The 23588-nt window shown below is 36.1% G+C and overlaps 1 protein-coding gene across 6 annotated transcripts in view; it reads left to right on the forward strand.

Moving 5' to 3' along the window:
* Positions 1-23588, forward strand: part of LOC135205399 (calcium uptake protein 3, mitochondrial-like) — a 171588-nt gene that overhangs the window by 142178 nt on the left and 5822 nt on the right. For all 6 annotated transcript variants that reach the window (XM_064235900.1, XM_064235896.1, XM_064235899.1 and 3 more), the window contains 3 exons: positions 4395-4523; positions 11475-11632; positions 15494-15651. In XM_064235900.1, the coding sequence (XP_064091970.1) occupies positions 4395-4523; positions 11475-11632; positions 15494-15651 (445 nt within the window). The remainder of the gene's footprint in view (positions 1-4394; positions 4524-11474; positions 11633-15493; positions 15652-23588) is intronic.

Consider the following 23588-nt stretch of genomic DNA (forward strand, 5'->3'; position numbering starts at 1 on the left):
TGGCCCGACACGCTAACGAAGGCTTGCTGCACCTCGCGTTGGATGGAGGCTATCGCTGGAGCTGCTGTGGTGGGATCTACATAACCCGTCGCTTTCCCTCCGGGGAAGATCTGGACAGCCAACTTCTTGTCAAGAATGTTGGGCTGTCCCTTGGCGGCGTTCTTGCCGAAGCCGCCCACCCAAGCCTTCAGAGTCGCTAGGGCGACCTCCTTCACAGCAGCAGCCTGAAAGAGAGGACCAATGAAGTCCTTTACGGCGGAGCTACAGGTTAAGAACGAAGCTTATAACTAAGACTTAAAACTAAAATATAATAAACATATATGATGGAGGAAGTAACTATCTTGATATCTACTTACTCCATCCAACAACTGACTCACGAGGTCATAGCATATGGTGCATGCCTCATGGTGCCAGACGATCAGTTCGCCATGGGTGGTGGCGCACGGGGCGTGGGTCCTGCACTCCTCGTGGCCACAGGGGTCTTGGAGAACCGCATTACAGCCCGGTTCCTGGCAGTTGGTAGCCTGTAAGTGGAAAGATACATGAGTATCGGGGATACGCACTTACAGTCTAAATACGAACTCCGTTGCATGCCGGAGTATACAAGTTACTCTAAAATTAGTCCTCTACCGCAATACGTGTGGGCACTAGGGCGATCTGGTTGGAGTCTCCGGTGTACACCGGGGACGGAGAAGGGAAGCAACCAGAAGGATAAGATAACCTTAGCGAGGATAGAGAAAATAACCACGACGGAGAACGGAGGATGCAGTTAAAGTAAATTAACAAAAATATAAAAGGAGCATGTATACTTCATACAGGGAGTAAGACATGCCTCCCTTCCGACTACTAGAGGAGTACCCGGGTAAGAAAGCAAGCTCCCCTCCGGTAGTGGAAAGAAGGTAGTAGTAGGCAAGCTTCTGGGACCACTGGGAAACTCCTACCCCGGTGGCTGGCGGAGCCAGCTCCTATTTCCAACAACCGAAGGGGCCCCCGGCTAGTGAGCAGGGGCTCCGTCCGTTGGTGGTGGAATGGAGAGAAGGTGGGGGAGGGAGAGCGAACGAGACACACCGGAGAGAGCCGAGGCGGCCGAGGGAGGGTGGCCAACCCCAACCCCCTTCCACGCCGGAGCTCCACGGATCCCGAGTCGAAAAAGTGGTCTCCCCAGACTCCCAGCTGGCCGGGCCTCCCAGGAGCCCCCTCGAGAGAGAGAGAGAGAGGGAGGGAGGCGCTCACGCGGTTGCCATGACGACCGTGGTGAGCCCGGCCAGACCCCCCCTTACCACTTCGGAAGGGAGGGAAGGGAGCTGGGTAGGGCGCCCAGAGGGACACGTGATCAAGGGTGGACCAAGAGGTGATAAGCAACACAACCACTAGGCAAGTGACCACATGAACCCAACTGTACCAAGTGTGAATGAACACGAAAAGTAATAGAACTGCCAAGGTACTGGACGCCCTAATAGCTAGCCTAACACAGAATAATATAAACACTAGATAAAAATCATTAAAAATAAACACATACATCGTAAAAGAATGGAAGGAACACACGAGTGAGAGAGACAGAGGTCCAGGAGAAGACGAACCGTTACCAAAGACAGTCGACTACTTCGAAGCCCAGCCGTAGCCGATGAAGAGCAAAAGCTGGGATGCTGGACTAGGGAAAAACACTATAGCCCTAAATACCTAAACTATAGAGATAACTGGGTGACAAAGGTATGGGCTGTGAATTCCTAAATTCTATAATACGATGCAAATAAACAGTGTAACACGTGATAAGAACCCATGAAAGGAAAGAAAAGATGTCCCAGTATGGAGGACTGTGAAATCTTAACAACACGAGGCGGGCCCATGGCCGCCATGAGTCAACCGGGTAACCGTATATAACCTAAAAAACGGAAAATACTGGTCCCTGGAAGACAAAAATACGAAATCTAAACCTTTCGGGTACTTAACTTAGCTGCGGCAATAGCTGAGTGTTCCATATCAAAGGATAAATCCAAATGGACGATCACAACACAGAGGAAGAAAAAACGCGTGTGTCGCAAACGAGCTAATAGAAAAGGATGACCACTAGAGGCGCTGCACTCCGCATGGCGTGGGTATTAGTAGTAGTAGCAGACGCATCCTCCTTTAGGATCGGCTCTCTCAGGTGGGGGATTTTGATGTGGGAAGTTCTAAATGGCAAGAGGTTCGTGGTAGTGGTCTCACTCGCCCCTGTTACCATACCGACACTTCTTTTATAGAGTGAGTGAGTCAGTTATACTGACATCTTCTTGAATTTATTTTTTCTCTGGTATTTATTAGGTTATTTACCCTAGAAATAATGAACTTAAGGATTATTTCACAGGGCGACACGAACTGAGCCCAGAAATACTGGTCAGTTGTTTCGTAGAATTCTGGTATTCAGAAAACTGATCAAAGGTGGCAAACTCCCAGTTGGTTAATAGTACTTACCTCCCACCAAGAGTAAGTCTATCCTAATGTTAAGACCGAAGGTTTGTTTCATATATGAACAAATGACAAATTTTTAACCAATCTGTATTTTTCATAACTTAAAACCTGAGGTCTTAACATACAAAGGCCCACCTCTAACCTCCCCTCTATCAACTAACCTGGGTTGGAAGAATAACTAACGGGGTCACGAGTTAATGAGGGGTATGTGGGTGGCTCCACATGTCTCGTGACCAAGCACAGATGCCAATAGTCCCTAGCGTACACAATTATTTTAAACTTTACCGGTTTCCAGCTGGCGCTGAGTATTTATCCTAATGTTAAGACCTCAGGTTTGTAAGTTATGAAAAATACAAATTGGTTAAAAATTTGTCATATTGATTAAGATTTTGTCGTTTGTTCATATACGATATAAACCTTCGTTCTTAACATTAGGATAGACTTACTTAATTGGGGGGGGTTAAGTCTCTTTAACTGTCAGTTTTTGTATACTGCATCAATTACAGGTTTGTGTTCTTCAGCAGTTTTTTCCCCTTATTTTTTTTTACTGACCTTGCTTGTGTTATACTTCTGTATTTCACTGTTCAGCTAGCATTAAGTTGCCTCTGTGAAACTGTAAGTGTTCGCTAGGGAAGCGCACCTAAATACTATATACATTTCTAACATTAACAGGGACACTAATCTTTTATGCAGGTCTGCTTACCTGCAAGATATACCAGGATTGTTCATTTGCCCTGTGGGCACCTTTCTTGGTGGACTAGATTGGTCTTCCATGGAACTAGAAAATTGATCCATCCCTTGTGAGAAATAGATTCTTTGGTTCATATTTTTTGTTTTTGAGAAACTTTGCCAAGCTGCTCCATTGTTGAATATCACAATGGAAAAAGACTTTTGACATTTGCATCTTAAAAATGGGTTAGAGAAAATCATCTCTTTCCCTGTAAGAGTTGCAATTCCATTGGATTGTTTTTGGCACTTGACTTCAGGTAATCAAACCCTGATAGTAGGGTAGAATTGGGTAATTTTATATCCCTGTGCTATCCCTTTTCTTGCTTCTTACTCCAGTGATTAAGAGGTGGGGAGAGTTAGTATGCCTTTACCTCTAATATCCAGAAATGTTTCTTAAAAGAACTGTCTACATACAGTGGGTGACAAGAAAAATGTTTCTAACAGTTTGACACAAATTGTAGATTTGACAGATATGATTCATACGGCGACACTTTTAGACATATAATTGCATTTTCCAAGGTTAAACAAGAAGAAAGAAAATGCCTAAGTTACTAATTAGTGTGTTTACTATACATTTAGGATTCCGTTTTCATATTTTTTAGACTTGTGCAAACCATTGATTATGGTCCCCTACATTTCTGAGTCCCTTGGAGGTCCAAACCAATATTCATAGGCATTCGGCAGCTTGAACCTTCCTCCTAAATTGCAGTTCAGGCAAAATATGAGTGTGGGTTTTTTCTTACTAACCCATCACTTCCATAACAAGTCCTGCCCAAACCTAATGACCTCACAGTAGATAAAAGGCACTTCTTCTGGATCTGAAGATTTAAGTGGCACATGTGCAGTATGTACAACTATTGTTTTGTTTGTCAGGCGGAAGGCTACTTTAAGGGACATCATACACTGTAAGTGATAGGCTTGTATGAAAAAATAAGTTTTGTTATGTAATTTGATTATAAGAGTAAAGTTTTTTTTATCATCTGATAGCTAAGATGTTTCATACAGCATTTCTGCTGAAGAAATGATCACCTAACAATTTTAGACACATAAGATATCTAATGTATTGATTGTCCTTACTTGAGGGTGCCTCACCTTTTAACATAGTTAAAAGTAGACTTCTTTATTTTACCAAATTGAAAACCAAACAGGCCTTATGCTAGAGTAGTAGCTTTTTAATAACTTTATTTTTTGTTATTATATCCTTCATTGTTCAACAGGTTCATGGAGAATCTTCAAACAGAAGTACTTGAAATCGAATTCAATGAGTTTTCAAAAGGTTTGCCCGCCATTACAGAATTAGATTTTGCGCGAATCCTCTTACGGTACACTTACTTACAGTCTGATCAGTAAGTAGATAAATACCTTTGTATGCTTATGAATCCTGTGTGGTATAGGCACTTCATTTTTCATGTCTTTAAAGTGTATAGTCTTAAAGGCACCAAACGTTAATGACCCCATCAAAATAAATACTGTACTCTTTTATTGTTATACCCTTATATTTTGGGGGTCATTCAGTAAATAATTTTGATTGTCTTCAAGAAGTTGAGCTTTTTGTTTGGTTTGTCATACTCTTAGGAGATGTGGGGTGCCAGTAGGTTAAGGCAAAGTCCTGAAGATAAAACATGAGCTACAGACAAGCATCGAAGAAGCTAACAGAATTTTTTATTATATTTTTCAGTTTCAGTTGCTATATACTGGATATTTAAACAGGGTAACTGAATGTATTTTTGTTTTATTAAAAGTGAACTTGGGTAGGTTAGACTTTGGAATTTCAAGGGGTCTCTCCTATTTAAGATACCATTTGCAGAATTTTGCTAACGAAAATAAAACCTAAACACGTATTGGACTATTTAACAGTTTAGATTTCATGATCTTTGTTAGTACAGTGTAAATCTTGACAGTTTCTTTCTATCAGAATTATTCTAAATTGCTTGAGTGTATGCGGGTGTAAAATAAGGAATTGAAATAGTAGTTTTTTATCTGCCTTAACATATTATTATGTTACAGATATCATTTCAGAATTAAATATTGACGCAAAAGAAAAAGCTACAGATTCATTTTATTTACTGCCTCCAAATTCATTGTCTTAAGATAAAAAAGCATGTCAGTAAATGGGACAAAATGTTTATAGTACATGTACTGGACAAGTAAGTTTAAAAGAAAAATTCTCTTTCAAGATTCACAAAAGTGTACTACCACTTTCTCTCCCTGTGCAGTAACTATTTATATTATGGTATTGTAAAACTTGCAGTCTTAGTTTATTGTAGTCTTATAATTTGTAGTTAAGTAGCCTATTGGTTGATAGTTTTATTTCATGTAAGTAACTTACCAAGCAATTACTTAACTAAAGTCTCTAACTCACACTGCGGTCTTTTATTTAAGAATCTCGGTAGCGCTTCAGTAGTTTATTGTAGGTGACCAGCCCTGTCCACTTAAAGGTGTTGGAACGACTTAGCAGACAACCTCATTCTGTTTCTGCCACGCTCAAGCGAACTTCGGGGGTTTATGGCAGCTTTTGTTCATTGGATTTTGGTTTTACGTCTGGATTTGGTGAAGTATTATCGCTTAATTTTGAGTAGCCTTCAAGCTTTGTTAGCTTTTTAGTGTTAAGGATCAGGATTTTCATATTATGTCTGATTCTAATATATCTAGCCTTCGCTATTGTAGTGAAGGTTGTAAGACTAGATTGACTAAATCTTGCTATATAATTCACATACAGTCTGCAGTAGTAAGTGTAGGGGACTAGAGTACAGTGAACCTCCCGCATTTGCGGACTCCGGATTCATGGACTCATAATTGGGGATTTCTCTCTGGAACATATACTCCCATTATTCATGGAAAATTTGCCTATTTGCAGTACTTTTCTATGAGAAATATCCACATTCCTTTTTTTTTCTCTCATCATAAAATGTACTTTTTGTGATAAAACAAAAACAAAAATAGGTATAAACAATTTTAGTGGTTTTTTGTTTTAGTTTTACCTAACAAAATAAGCAGTATTAAAGCGTTTATATAGTGGTTTCAACTGTTCACGGATTCTAGCTATTCAGGGAAGGGGGGAGTCTAGTACACTTCCCCGCGAATAAGGGGGGAACACTGTGCCGCAGAGGCCATTGCAAGATGCAGGCATTTATCTTCTATCAGCGTCTACCAGGCTAAGTGGGTGCTTTTCTGAAACTGGTGTCTCAGACACACTCCCATTAAGTGGGTGGGGCTTGTCACCTGGGCTAAACTGTGGAAATAAAAGGCTGTCGAGCGAGTTAGAAACTATGAGTATGTAATTATTTTGTAAGTATATATGACACTTAATTTTATTATGAAAATAAAATTTGTATACATACTGTACTTCTTGTAAGTAGTGAAGTTACCCGTTTTTATATCAGTACTCCGAGATTATGCATGGAAATGTTTGATTGCAGCACATTTTTGTATAGTATTGCTCTGAATGCCATGAAATGTATATTTTTTCTCCCCTTTTTCCATTTAAAAAAGTAGTTTTATATATTTTATATTTTTAATGGTTATCTTTAAGATTAGAAAATGCTCACAATGTGTTGAATGTTATCTTGCCCATGATGATAGCATTGTGCTACTGATTGAAAGGGCTTTTTCCTATATTAAACTGACAGATATCTAGAATCTTTATATATTTTCTTAATTGTTATTGCAATCTATATACTATTAATAACTAGCCTTAACCACATAGAATGCATCCAGGTGTACACATTTGACACATTGCAAAGAAATATCCAACTTTAAATAACAATTCATGGGTAGGCTGCTACAACTTAGAGAAACCTGTATTTCAGTTCTTAATATATAGTAAAATATGTTAGCCCTTAATCTTTTTGCTACCAATTTCATTAGAACATCTTATGCAGCATGAATAGGCATTTCTGATTTTGTATGTATCTGAGAATTGAATTGTGTTAGATATATTTCATCTGCATGTGAATGTTGAACCATATCATTTTCATAATGGTAAAAAATTTAGGGTTAGGGATTTTATTTTTTTTTTGTTAATTGAATTAATTGTAAATGTAATTTTCTCAAAACCTTTTTGATTAGCTTACATCACTTATCTGCAGGCAATATCAAAACTTGAGAGCTTTCAAGATAGGTGCTTTCCTTACTAAGGACTATTTTTAACTATGGCTTATTAATAATTTAACACTAAAACTGGTAGATGCTAAGGTGTTTTTTTTTATCTAATGACGTAAGGCGTGTGTGTCGGGAAAGATATTGTTCACCATTTTTATAAATGCATTTTATCACTAAGTTCAAGTATAACCCTTTGTCGTGTGAACTTTTTGTTGCGTTACTACCTTCCCAGGAGAATAGTTCAGTACCATGCTAATCATAATTTGCTTAGTCTTCTAGCAAGACTGGCATTCAAACATTGTGAGTAATTTTTCTGCTAGTTTATTGGTAATGTGATTGGACACCCTTTTTCACTACACTGGATAGTTTATGTATTGAGTAACTTCTGATGTTACGTGTAAGTTCATGAGATGTGACTATATTAAGTGTTAACTCCCCGTAGCATGACTTGAGTTTTGGTTCATTTTCATGATGACAACAGTAAGCAGTTCATTCAGTTCTGAAGCTATGAAACTGGTGCCCTAAATAGAATTTTTATTGTTGTGTATTTTTCAGTTAAAATATTTTTACTCTGGATATTCATGTTGTCACCTTTCACACATATTATGTACTGTATATTATAGGTTAAGTTGTTTCTGTGTTTTTTATTGCTTTAGATGTTACTGTCCATTTGAATTGATGTTTTATTACCATTATTGAAAATTACTTTTGTTATAATTCAGGCCTACAAAGCGGACTGCCAGGTGATTGTAAAACATGCAGAGTATCTTCCTTTTAGCATTGTCTGTTTACTCTGTAACTTTATAACTAGTTTTGTATTTTGTGAATACTGTACATATATTTGATTATCAAACTGCAGCAATAGTAATTGCCTTTAGGGTTGATTCCCAGACCTCACTAAAGTATATCCCGTCCATTATTTTTATTTTCAAATTTTTATAATCTCGTAGAATTGAAACTGCATAGTTGTAATTTCATGTGTAGATTTCTTTAGTGCAGGTTTGTTAAAATTGTCATCTCCTTAGTTGTATCTGTAATGTTGTTGCTGAGTAAGGTATTTCTTGTATTGCAAATGTATTTCGTGTACCTTAGTGTGGTTATCTTAGATTTGTCATGAATTTTTAATACAGCTAAATATGTAAGGGCAGAGAGGGGTATGTGAAGATTACGAGTGAAATGTGGCAGGGAAAACTGATATTAATTTTAGTTTTTGTGTAGGTTACCATCAAGTAAAAAGTTATTTCCTTATGTCTTGTTTTGTGTTATGCAAAATCTCAGATGCATTCAGCTGTATAAAAGATCATCTGTCTGTAGTAGGTTAGTACTGTGTGCCTAGAATCCATCAGGCCTCCAGTAGTCAACTTAATAGCTTTTTATTTTATCTGCCGACTAGTTACAGCTCTAAGGGTTTCCTGAACTTTCAGAACAATTCATAATTAGTCTTTTACCACCATTTAATTTTATATTGTTCTCTTTCCTACATAATTTTATCATTTCTGTAGTGCTATAAGATAACACTTATCATTGAGCTTTAACTTATTTATGTTTGTGAGTAGAATGGGCAGGTTTTCTTTTCAAGGTTGGAATTAGTTGCAGAAACTTGTGAAGTATTTTTATTTCATTACTTATATTTCGTGGCACTAGAATTCTTCTGTTTATTGACCTCAAGATTAGCATTCAAACCTTCCTGTTGGGACTTGCTATACTAATCTTGAGGAGCTTGACCAGGCCTCATTAGGAGCCCCTCAGCTAATCATCCCTCCAGGACCTAACTTTAAAGGCTGAGGTCCATTTAGTCCTGGCTTCTTTGAAATAAGTGCGGGAGTTACGTGTCATATTGGGCATTTCCACCCAAATGAAGATCCAGGCTTCCATCAACTTCTGTCTTGGCCACAGCTTTCTGCCAAAGACCCAGCTGACAGGTTGAAGAGATGACACAACCCTTCCTATTGCCATTCCAGCTCCATCTTCAGCTTATAGTGGCATACTGTTACATGGAGCATCGAAGCTGGTTAGGAGAAGGATTGCAGATTAGCGCAGTAGTTCCTTATAATGCGATAGTGTTTCAGAAATGTATGCAACTTATTTTTTCGGAATGTGGTACGCAGTCAAATTGCCACAAAATTAAAATTCTTTTTACATGAATAACCAGTCTTTATTTCTTTAAGCTGCGATGATGAAGACAAGTGAATGGGTTGTTAGACATTGTTGTAGTTTGTACCTCTAGCCCCCACCCCTATTAGTGATTACCAATTATGAGCAGAATGTTTGTTTATATGAAACAGTTTTATTTTAGGAAGTAATGAAAGTGGTAGGTAGTTTTAAAATTTTCTGCAGTCATCTGTTCCATTTGTTCTCTTCCTACATGGCAGTCCTAATTCATATACAGTAGGTGTATTTTTCACCTTTTTTGTAGTGAAAGGATTGTCCTTAATGTAACTATATTGGGGGATTTTCATGTGTGTTCTGTTTAGTCAATGGTTGTCCATGTATATTCTGAATTGAGTATTTTCACTATATCCTATTTGTATGTTTTTTCATGAATTTGTTGAATATGCTCAGTTTCAAAGTGTTCAGTAGTTGGCAGTATTTTAGCGATTAGCTCTGTATGTTAATTAGAGCCACCTTGATGTTGAGGTGGGTGTGTGCATTTGATCATAATTGTATTATAGGTTTAATCATAATAGGGACAATGTGCCATATGTGACTTACCACATTTCTCATAAATGACTAACTTCGACTGGTAAAGAAGTTACAGCCTACAGTAGGTATTGTACAGAGCCGTAGAGATGCTACTGAAACCTCTTCCAGTATTTCTTTGGCACCATCTGCTCTGATTTCTGCTTTTTACTTGGCATCTTTTCAACTTGATCTCTTTTCCAAGCAGATTTCCAAAATTTTCATCTTTACTGTGCTCTAATTTTCAAATTTCACTTTAAAACAGAGCCTTCAGGGTAGCCATGTTAGTGTCAAAAAGAGTGACTTAGTCGGCTGAATTAGCTAGTTTTTACCCTAATGTAATGATAATAGTAATGTAATGGCAAGGCCATGCGTTCTCAGAATACATATAAGTACATTGATTGATGAATCATAACGTGATGACATTATGTTGATATGAATAACTATGGTTTGTTGTTTAGGTGATTATGTACTAAATGTAGTGTAAAATATTTTATGTCCCAATACACAAACCAGTATATTTAAGAGTAAGCAGACAATGTTGTTAAACACTTGCACAAATTGAGTTGTTGACATTATGTCTCATTTGGTTTTAGTTTTCACTGGTGCTAATGATTTGGTGATTCTGTGGATTTGATTTTGCAGTAAACTTATTATTGACTTATCACGTAACTCAAAGCCAAAGCTTTGATTCACATTTCTAAAACATTACTTTGAATCTGTTATTGCTGTTTTAATTGCTTTTCTGTGTTAGTAACACTGGCTGACATAGGTGGAGCCCTTTTATGCCATAAGAAGCAGAATGATAGAGATGCACTTATTTTAATTTGTATTCCAATAATTTTTATAGTGAAAGATAAAGCACCAAAGATTATCATAAGAATACTTTTCATTCCAGGCTTGGCAGTGATTAATTTTTATCTGAAATTTATTCAAAAACTTAGTCCATAACCTTATTATAATCAGTGGCAAATGCCAGTGTTGTAAAGACAGATATAGTCTGAAGTTTGACTTTGTTACCTTGTACGACCATCAAACAATACACATACGTACTTGCTTTTTACCGTAATAGAGTAGTACATCCTGTGTGGACACCATCCCCTACCCTTTTCCAAAGATGTTGCCTCTTTTTGAATGCTTTGAATTTTAGATTATGTAATAGTAGAAATTTGTTGTTGTGTTTTAAATTAGTTATGTCCACCTTTATGTTGGGCCAAACACTGGCCTTTTAACGGTATGAAAGTTTTTGCTTGCATTTGATAAGCACAGTGTGCTTTGAAGTTGATGTTTATCAAATTAAATTTCATAACCTATGCAATATTCTCTCTTTGCACTTATTGCATGATGACCCTGATTTTAATTGATGGGAGTTACATTGAAGGTGAAGAAAATAGTATTGACTATTCTACTGGCTCTAGGAGTTTTTGAGAATTGTCTACCGTATTGCATTATTCTTTAGTTGTTCTTTAGTGGCTTCTTTTATAACCATTAATACAGAAGATATTCTTTGTTTTCAGGTATGAAATGTATTTGGAGAGGCTTCTTGATCGCATTCCTGATGGACAAGGAATTACTTTTAACGAGTTCAAATCATTTTGTCAGTTCCTCAACACCCTAGATGACTTTGCCATTGCCATGCGAATGTATACATTAGCAGATCAACCCATCTCACAAGGTAAGATTTCTCACTCATTTTTGCCACAAACCCATCACTCATATATAGTACAGCCATATCCACGGTCTTCAGTGATCTAGAACTGCAGTCTTCTATGTAACAAACAGAAGAGCAGTAATAGCATTATGCATGTGACCCCAGTATCTATCAATAGATTCACAGCTCTAAATGCCTCACAAATTTTCTGTTCCACTGGGAACAGGTTAGCAGAATTCTTTTTTCTTTGAATATTACTGCATTCTTGCTGTGGCCAGAAAGTAGCAGTGAGGGTCATTGCTGTTTCCAGCAACTTAACAAGAACCTGTCTGAGCAGTCTGAATGGTGGAACATGGAGACATTGGGACCATCTCAAAGTTGGAGTATGGTATTCACTGCCCAAGCTACTGGGTCAGACTGCAAAGAACAGCATAGGGGAAGTTGGGTGTTCAGTATCTGGCACAAAGCCTTGCAGAGATTGTGAAGGGACTCCTTCAATGGAAGAACTAGATAAGCCTTCCTGAAAACATCCACATGCATAAATGGAGAGAATATGTAGATATGCTTATTTATGACTCCATTGTTAGTTTTTTTTTAGCTTATTTGGAAGTTAAGGGGATAGTTGATAAAAGCACATGCTTCATATTTTGATCAGTGTGTGAGCTTAGTGTATAGTACAGTGGAACCTCGACATACGAAAGTCCCAACTTACGAAAAATTCAAGTTACGAAAGCGATACGAAGATTTTTTTGCCTCTGCATACGAAAGTAATTCAGGTTACGAAAGGGTGTTACTGTAAAGTCCCGAGATTTACCCAGACCAGCGAGAACAATTTTAAAACTGGCGCGCTGCCAACTGAGTAGACTCGCCACCATCCTCCCACTCTCCCATTGGTTCCTGATGCTAGTCACCACCATAAGATCCTGCTCTCCTATTGGTCAGCATCATGCCTATATGTAAAAGAGTTCTTGACCATTTTTTGCAGCAGCGTTATTGTAAACACTGGATTCGTTCCTTCACATATACGTATTTCGTTTGTTAACGTAAATTTGTGTTAGTGGTTTCGCTTTCATTGTACTGTAAGTTACTTTATCATGTTGTTTGTGAACTTAATTGCCTACGTTATTAGCCATTGGTCCCAAGAATGTAGCTGAAGTTCACGGAAAGAAGAGGATGCTTTCTATGGAGAACGAAGATGGAGATAATCAAGAAGTTAATGTTTTCTGCCATTTGTTAATGTGTTTCATAAAGTTTAGCGTTAATGTTTTCTGCCATTTTTTAATGTGTTTCGTAAAGTTAAGTGTTCATGTTTTCTGCCATTTGTCCACCTCCTCTGTCGCCACTTTTGGAGATCGCCTCACTCGAAAGGTAAGGTTAGGTTCCACATTTTACTACATATGTACGTACATGTACATAAAGTATTTCTTGTACCATGTACACTAATACACTTTATTTACAGGTACGTACTACCATAAAGGTTATGTTAGGTATTGAATGGTCCAAATTCTTGTATTTCATTGTTTATTGGTCAATTTAGCTTTATTATAAAATTTACTGTGTGTTTTTGTAGGGCTTGGAACGAATTAGGCAATTTATATGTAAAATATTGGTTCAATTAGCTTTATTATAAAATTTACTGTGTGTTTTTGTAGGGCTTGGAACGAATTAGGCAATTTACATGTAAAATATGGTTCAAGATACGGAAAAATCAGGTTACAAAGGCCGCTTTGGAACAGATTAATTTTGTATCCTGAGGTACTACTGTATATAAAAAAAATGTGGAAAACCAAGTTATGTAATTATTAAATTGTACAATGTGTAGCTTTGTTCTGGTTTTGTTACTAGTTCATCATATCTGTGTGAGAATGAGAGTGTGTAATGATGAACCAATATCGGTCTGTTTTGTATTGTACAGGAGTAACTTTAAATAAACAGGAATAACTTTAAAAGACATCTGCACTGTGACTCTTCTGATTAATATAAATGTAATACTGGCACAAAGCAACCGGCTTGGAAGGAGAGCAAAGCGTCTACTCTCCAAGGCAGTCAAAGAAAGACTGACGTGGCACGAGATGCGGTGTGTGGTCGATGACCAACTCCCACCTCGTTCGCACGTGAGTTGCCAGATCACACAGATTCCTTGCTCTGTAATCTTTTGGCGCAAGAAGATTTATCCTATTGTTAAGACCTCAAGTTTGTTAGCTATGAAAAATATAAATTGATTAAAAATTTGTTGTACTGATCAATAAATTTTATGATGAAGAATCTCAAAGTTTGATATATTCAGTACGTACACATTTTTAGAATTTTTTATTAACCCCTTCGCCACCGGCCTGCTGCATTGCTGCAAATGCTTGGATACTGCATGAGGCCCAATGTCAACCACGAGTATCAATCATTACTTGCTCCCACAAAATTTTATGTTATTCATATTTTTCCTTTATATTCTTATGTGAAAACATTGTGTATATATCAATGAATATTTTTTACCCCAATGTCAAAAAATATAAAAAAATATAGTAAGGATATCAGAAAAAATATGGATATTCAGTGGAAAAAGTAATTGCAGAAGTAGGAACAGTTATAAAGTAGTAGAAATAGTAGTAAAGTAGTAGAAATAAAGTAGCAGAAAAAGTATTAAAGTACTAGTAAAATAGTAGTAGTGGTAATAGCAGTACTAGTTTTCTTACTGAAACAGTTATTCCTAGGTTTCATACAGAAACAGCGTATACATCAATGAATGTTTACGGCACTGGTAATGACAATAATAATAATAATAATAATAATAATAATAATAATAATAATAATGGTAATAATAATAATAAAAGCAACAGCATCTCGTGACCAATAAGTATATACACATGGGGCAGTTTTTTCACCCCCATTATTATCAGCAAGCTATAAAAAACATACGTATCATATAGAAGTCCTTTCACCATACGCTTTCATGTTGAATGACAGTACTACTCTGCCTGAGCATTCATCCATTCACTCAATTTGTCAATTACATCACCACAAAAAAGAAGAAAAAAAAAATTTATCACGTAAGCAGGTGAAATCTGGTGTGTAAGCAGGAATCCCATTGTCAGCCTCCGTGAATCGGGGGGGGTGCTGGGTCTTGGCGCATGTCACAAGATGGATCAGTTATGAACCGCCAACCTTCATCGACAATAGGTTCAATGTCTTCCAAACACTCGTTGTCATTGTCATTCTCTTAGAAATTATCACTATAATCATCATCTGATAGATTTGGCAGGTACTCAGACCCTGACTCTGAAACACCATCATCTGACATGATACTGAAAAAAAAGCATATAAAATAACTGCAATCAAAAGGGAAAAAGTTTTAGAATTCAAATCTACATGGTTTACGGACAAAATCGTGATCATCCTTCTCAGATAATAGCCTGAGGCGCACTGGCATGTGTTGGCTAGTACCCCTCCTAACATCCCATATGAAAATGATGTCACGACATCCATCGGACGCTCATTGGTTAGAATGAATTGTGTGTGGAGCTTCAGCACCTCTCTCGTACACAATACAGTGTCTGGAGACCATCCAAGCTGAAGAAAACGGCTTTGCTTTTCGAGGTGTGATGAAAGACGTATAAGCGTACGTCGCGGTCTTTTATTACTGGACCGTAAAAGACGTACATAGACGTACATGTGTACGTCCCAGTGCTGAAGTGGTTAAAATATGCAGTTGTTAAGTCTTCATGTTTGTTTCATTGGGGTGGACAAGCCTTTTGACTATTGAATTAATTTCTAGTCTTATTTCAATATTTTAAATTAATTTCTAGTCTTATTTCAATATTTTACCTCTGTGCTGTCTTAAGATATGTCAATAAAATCGAATTTCTCATTGCCTTAATTCTTTATTTACAGAGGAATTTCATCGAGCAGTCAAAATTTGCACAGGTGCTGAATTGAGTTCACACATTGTTGACACTGTCTTCAAAATATTTGATGATGATGGTGATGGCCAGCTGAGTTACAAAGAATTCATTGCTATCATGAGAGATCGTCTGCATAGAGGGTTTAAGGTATGCCTTTTGATGCTCTTGATTTTTATGTTTTCTGTGTACAGCATGTTGTTTGTTTCAGCATTGGTTTATCTTCTGTCAAAGACATTTTGTATTACAGTGTGTTTTTTTTTTGCTCCTTATGGCATAGAGAAGTCTTTCAGTTACCTGTATAAACTGACAGGTTCAGTTGAGAATGAATTTGAAGTACAGTTGTCCTTTGAAATTTATAGGAGTTTTGGGGGTTACAGCCCCTACAAAAATAAAACTTCCACCAGTAACTCATATCCTCCCAAATGTTGTTCTGTTGTTGACCATAACTTACATATATTTAACATGAACAGTTAATTGTTTAACAGATTATATACAATACAGTATAGTACAGTAGCATACACACCTTTTAGAGAACAGTGCAGTGCCAGCAATACAGTACTATGTAAGGTTAAAGAGAAAGAGTGTAAATTTTATACACACTGGTTTTTATACTGTATATAAGTTATTAAGTTTATAAACCATTCCATTGAAATGGATTACTATAATTTTAAAGATACCACTTACATTTTACATATGTAAGGATTTGCTGAGATATATTCACTTCCACTCAAGTCTTTGACACAGTGGCTCGATGATACTGAACAATGATGGTGATGATGATGCAACACGAACACTCTGATGCAATTCTTTCCTTATACTTATTGCATTTCTATAAGTGAAGGTGTATTGCTTGGATCTTCACCCTCTTCATCAATATGTTTTGAATGAGGAGGAGGAGGAATGATGGTTGTCACAGAGCTTCTGTGGTTTTAGGGGTGGAAGAGGTAAGAGTAGGTGAAATGAGAATCCAGGATTGTGGGTCTGACCTTTGGGCAGTTTATTTTGATAACTGCTCGACTCTTGTACCATTTCATTTCTTTAAAAATCAATACACATATCTTGTAGTAAAAACTGCCATTTCCTCCGCTTGCAAGGCATGTACCATCACCAGGTTAGTAAAATAAGAAATTTCCATGATGTGCCATAGCCGCAATCTCTTTCATTATTCCGTTGATAGACTCCAAGGTAAATACTTTGAAGTTATTGACACTTCATGGACCCATAGATAGAAAGGTTTTGCACATAATGCAGTGTATTTGCATCTACTGGCATAGCTGCAGCAATAGTTGTATGGATTGACTTTTCCTTAAGTATGTACTGCACAATTTACTTGTTGATACCATAATGGCAGGTATGCATCTGCAGTATATGAGTCCACAGTACATATGTAGAAAATCCAACATTTTGATTTATACCTGCTGGGTCCTCACTTTCTTTTGCATCTTGTAGTACCCTAGCAGCACTAGGAGCTTTATGCTTTTGGGTCATGATTTAATTGTGCTCAAGGTATGAGCTGTAAAAATTTATGGTGCAGTTCATTTTTCAAGAAAACATGTGATGCAGGCTTGGAGCTGAGCCAAAGATACTGGTATCCCCTAGGAAAGTGCACAGATCCACTGCTGTTTTACAAACTGTAATTTTTGACAAAGTTAAGAATTTGTCATAAAGCAGCGTAAATATTTAAGTTAGCAAATAGAAAAAAAAATTTATGATGTGATCTTCGGTTTCTTTTACATTTTCAACCCATGTGGTTGCCTGCAGTGCTTTCTTTTAATTTTTCTCTACTGCAGACAATATATGCATTTTTTAAGAGTAAGTGTGGCTTTTTTTTTCTCAAGATTTAACTTATTACAATTACTGTATCTTGTGTATACAGTGCTGCATTTACAATTACTGTATCTTGTGTATACAGTGCTGCATTTTAATGGTAAAATGAGCTAATATGTGAGTATTTAATGCATTTATGGTCCACTAAAAACTTTTAATCTAAGTCAATTGACCTAAAAGATGAAAGCACTCAATTCAGTTATTAATTAAAATTCTGCAAGCAATTAAATCCATAAATTTAAAATTCATAAATTTCGAGGGACAACTGTAAGCTTTGTGTTTTGTTAAAGGACTGATTTCCAGCAAGTTTACAAGATAGTCATCAATTTTTATCTGGATGAATGTGCTATATATGTGTTTTCCAGTCTCTCATGTATTACAGCGTAGCTAAAAAGATTATTTCATGTGTTACAGAGTGGTTAAGAAAGATTATTACACCATGTGAGCGCATACTTTGTTTTTACTTGCTAATGCAGATAAATATTTCATATTTGTAATTTTAGTTAAGATTTATATTTGTACACTTGGTTAAGGTGGATATTTTTTTTTATAGTTAACTACACACACCTAAACTTAGATAGGTGGTAGTTATGAAGTAATTGAAGGCAACTTTGGGTATCGTCCTAGTCCAGCAGCATCCCGAAGGGCACATATACCCCTTAGAAATGGTTTTCCTTTAGAACTAATGAAATGATGATGTTAGTGCTGTTTCAGAATAATGAGAGCAATTCCATATGCAAGAAAAGTTATTGTTTTCAATTTGCCAAATATATGTTCATCACTGAACATGTGCAAGCATTATTTAGAGTAGTCCCCCTCATTTTGGGACCACCTTGACGTGGTGAGGGGGCTCTCGAACCTCAGGAATCTCTTCCCAGGTTCGAACCCAAGAGTCCCATATGACATTATATATTTTCGAGTAACTTATGTGGACTTTTCCATTTTTGCCAAAATTTTTAAAAGCAAATAAATGAGAAAACATATCATGGCTTAACGTGGAGTTAAATCCGAAGCTAAATAGTGAGAACTGTGGTAGATCCATCATCTACCCGACATGTTCGGACCTGTTTTTTTCCAGGCGGACTATTCTGTGGAGCTGGACCCACGGATTCCAGTGGGGGCCTGGTTCTAGAATAGAACTCTCGGCATCATATTCTAGTTTCCATTTGCCCATAATGTGATTAGGATGGGGATAATTGTATTAACATAATACTCTTAGTCCTAGCAAGCGGGTTCTGCTTACACTTGGGCCATACTAATCATGTTATGCCATCCCCTTTTTGGGGTAGGGTAGGGATGCGGACATTTGGGAGTCCTTTCTCACTTGTGCCTTTGGCAGAAGATTTTAATTTAACTTCGCGAAGGGCCAATGATATCTTTTCAAGAATTTTTTTTTTTTTTTTTTTTTTTTTTTTTTTTTTTTTTTTTTTTTTTTTTTTTTTTTTTTTTTTGTGTAAAAACTCAAAATTTATGAACTGTGAAATAAATGATTTGAGTACCCCTGGGCCCCATGATGGAAAACTACGGCACAGTTGATGACCATTGGCAACGTCACTCCCGAATTTCCTAGGTACTGCCACAAGTAGTGAAAGTACTATAAAAGATACAAAGGAACACCCTGTTCCAAGTAAAGCAGCAGAGCCAGAAAACCAAATAGAGTGCATAAATAAAAAGAAACAAACAAAAATAAATTGGTAAACTCCAATATCGTAACAATGGAACCATTTTTTAATATGATGAACAATAATTCTGAATTAGAGACAAATAATCCTCCCAGCAATACAGAAAAATATAAAAATCATAATAGACAAGCAACATACTAAAACAAGGACAAAAAGAAACAAAAATTACCGACTTAATCCCACATTGGTACATTTTGATGACCTCTTTGGACCAGATAATTGGTCAAGATTTCTAGTCCTCAAAGCTGACAACAAAATCTCAGCAGCGATGCTAGAAAACAAATTACTTAACATATATCCAACACAAGACATGGAATGCAGACACATCAAGGACAATGAATGGCTTATCCAAGTAACCAATAAAAAGCAGTCCACTGCCTTTTTAAGTATAACAGAAATAAATAATATAAAGGTAATAATTACAAGCCACGAAACATTGAATTATGTACAGGGTACAGTCATCCTACCCAATAGCGAGCAGGAGCTTCCTTCAAAACAACTATTGCTAGACTCCCTAAAATTGAGATATAACAATATCCACGATTTAGAAATATACTCTATTTCAAGTAGGAAAGATAAAAGTAAAAATATCAACATTGCCAAAATAAAATTTTACAGGCCAAGACTTACCATTTAAATAAAAATTCTTGGACAAAATAGAGAAGTTCGTCCTTTTGTTCCTAAACCATTACAATGTACACAGTGCTCAAGGTATGGACACACATAAAAAACAAAAGATGCCGTAATAAAGCTATATGTGCAGTCTGTCATCAGATGACCATACCACTAATTGGAACTGTAATCAATCAAATGTATTAATTGTGGACTAGCCCATCACGCAAAATCTAAGGAGTGTTCATTTTACCAATATAACACAGAACTCAGTTGTTAATAAATAGGACAGGAATGTCAGTCATGGAAGCCAGACTTGAGCTAAAAGTAAGAGGCGTTAACAATCCATCCAAAACCCCCACCTTTTCAAATGTGACTAAAAATCAAGACATCAAACAGCACAATGACAAACAAGATAGTATAAACATGGAAACTGGATTTCATACCAATAATACTGAAACCCAAATAAAAGTGATATTACAACAACCAATACCACCACTAACATAGATGATTCAGTTATCCCATGGAAAAGAACTTCCAATAGAAGAAGAATTAAATAATGATGATCAATCGAACTGGCAAAAGAAGAAGTTCTAGAAAGAACCCCACCTAAGGGAAAAAAGGTAAATATGAAAATTACAATCAATCCAGAGAGACTCCAACTACACCAGGAGAACATTTTAAAAAAAGATATTAAACTAACCTCATCACAAGTGGAAATACACAATTACCCTCAATCTCAATCAAACAGCCAACATCTGGACCGTAAAGATCACTCTTTACAAGTTCCATCAAATAATACTAATGAAAATCCATACATTAAACCAAACCAAAATATAACTATCACCCCCCAACCATCCACAAGACCGAAATATCCCATTAACAACAACAAAACAAATAACCCCTCAAACCAACAGTCCTTATCACTACAGAAAAGGAACAATAGAATTACAAAACCAGAAATTTCTAAAGCTAGACCAAAAACTTCTGAACCAATAATTAACATTACCAAACATGCTTCATCTTGTGGTTGTAATGAATGCTTTTGTAAGTACATATAAACCAACTAACTACCAAGACGAGGACACAGTACGAAATTGTATTTGACAATTTTACCAAATTAAAGGAGGTGCCCCTTTAAACACACCCAACATGAGAACGATTATGTTCTGAATCCTTAAAATACAAAAAGGAAATTATAAAATCAAAAATAGACTTATTAATATTCAACTATGAAAACAAACAACTGCAGAATCTAATAACCAAACATACAAATACAACGATTAAAAAACCACAAATAAATTCAAATGCATATAAACTACGAATATAAAAGTAAATCAGCAATCAATTTACAGAATTTAACACCAATTCCTCCAATAATGGAATATAAAATCATTCAATGGAATATAAATGGTCTCTTAACCCGACTACATCTGGGTGAATTACAAAGAATCATACGAGACCACAACCCAATGTGGCATATGTCTACAACATATAGGAAGTAACCCTACAAATATCCAACACTATAAAATTGCCTGTTATTCACCACTGACGGTGGAAAATTAGGCACAGCCATATACGTTCATAATAGCATTACATATGACCTGTTGACATACCATCTATGCCATATCAAATAACATCAATTAAACTGTATATGCCTGATAAAAGTAAAATTACTATTTGTAATTTATATAACCAACCAAATTTCAATGCAAATTTCAGTGATTTTTTCTGAACTTATTAGCAAAAGTATACAGGAACCACTACTTATAGTAGGAGATTTTAATGCACATAATCCATTATGGGATATTAATAACCCCACTGACACATCCGGAATCAACATAGAGAATACTATAATGAAACACAACCTGTATTGTCTCAATGAAAGTGAAGTTCCAACATATTTTTCAAATACACACCTAACCTTTTCTTCAATTGACATTTCATTATGTTCAAATGATGTAGCGGAGAAATTTGAATGGAACGTCTAGACGATTCATACACAAGTGACCATTTCCCAATCATTCTGAACTACTTAAGTAATGTCAAATATTGCCACCTACAAGATATAATATCCAAAAAGCTAACTGGGATAATATTTCCTATACACACGAAACATACCACCATTCCCACCATTAATGAAGATCACAATACTACATGTGAATCCTTCTCAAACTTCATAATAAATGCTGCAGATAAAAGTATTCCAAAAACCGAAACAAAACACATTCCACAAAATCCCCTGTCCCATGGTGGAATCCAACATTAACAACATTAAGTAAAATAAAACATATATTGAGTCGCAATCTAAACAGACTCAAAACTCGCCTTAAATCACTCAACAAAATGCCCTATAGTATAAACATATTAAACAAAATGGTTATAACAAACATAACAATTAACCACATTAAACCACTATATAACAAATATACAGCCAAATTCAGAAAAACGGTAATAGCTGAAAAATCGCATCATGGAAGGAATATGTCTCAAACATATCTTCAAACACATCCACAAGGGATGTCTGGCAAAAGATAAGGAAAATCAATGGAAAACATATAAGACCTCCAAGAGTGCAATACATTTAAATGGAAAAATATACCATGATACTTATGAAATATCAAACATAATTGGGAAACATTTTGAAAACATCAGTGCTTACTCCAGCCTAGATACACATTTTCAAAGTATCAGAAAACAAAAAGAAAATATAATACTCAATTTTGAAACTCTTGAAGACCTGGAATATAACTATATTTTTTAACATGGATGAACTAGATAATGCCATCAACTCTTGTCATCCCTCTGCACCAGGATATGATAAAATATCATTTGAAATGATAGAAAATTAGCTCCTATAGCTAAATCATATTAAAATTAAATTTTACAATAGTATCTGGCTAAAACGTGTCTTTCCTGATAAATGGAAACATGCCATAATTATTCCAATAAACAAACCAGGAAAGGATGCAAGTAATCCATCCAATTATAGACCGATATCTCTAACAAGTTGCCTATGCAAAATCTTAGAAAAAATGGTTAATGCACGATTAACGTATGTAATAACAAAGAATCCATTTTAACACCAACACAATTCTGGTTCAATAGCTGGCAGATCAACCCTAGATCCCTTAACAACATTTGTTAGAAGATCATATCAAAAAGGCTTTGAACAAAAGAAATTAACAGTAGCTATATTTTTTGATATAGAAAAAGCATACGATACAACATGGAAACATACATCATGCAAAAACTCCACTCCAAGGGGACTAAGAGGCCACTTACCAATATTTAAATTAAAGAACTTTCTTAACAAACAGAACTTTTTCAAGTAAGAGTAGAAAATCCTACTCAGTAACCTATAAACTGGAAGAAGAATCCCTCAAGGTAGTGTCTTGAGCTGTACATTGTTTGCTTTAGCAATCAATGCATTACTATAAATTTACCAAGTGGTGTAAAAAAACAGTTTATATGTTGATGACTTTTGTCATTTACTATACGAGTAGTAATCTGAGACATGCTCAGAGAGTTCTCAGTACTGCCATTTCAAATATATGTAGTTGGGCAAATTCAGTTGGATTTAATTTTCAACTGATAAAACAAAAGCAATCGTCTTCTACAAAGACAAAAGGTGGATGAAGAACCAAACAATCAAACTGCATCTTTATAGCACTGAAATACAATTTTGTACAAAAATCAAGTATCTAGGAGTAATATTTGATCAACATTTAAATTGGAAAGAGCACATCAAATACATTAAAGCCAAGGGCATCAAAAGCCCTTGCCATATTAAAAAAGTTATCACACACTAATTGGGGAGCAAAGCGAGACATTTTATTAATGATATATAAGGCAACAGTCTTATCCTAATAGATTACTGCTGTCCAATATATTCATCCGCCTCAGAATCTGCATTAAAATCTCTCGATGCAGTGCACCATGAAGGCGTGCGATTGTGCACAG

Source organism: Macrobrachium nipponense, chromosome 24 (genome assembly GCF_015104395.2).
Source record: "Macrobrachium nipponense isolate FS-2020 chromosome 24, ASM1510439v2, whole genome shotgun sequence".
In the NCBI taxonomy this organism is placed as follows: domain Eukaryota; kingdom Metazoa; phylum Arthropoda; class Malacostraca; order Decapoda; family Palaemonidae; genus Macrobrachium; species Macrobrachium nipponense.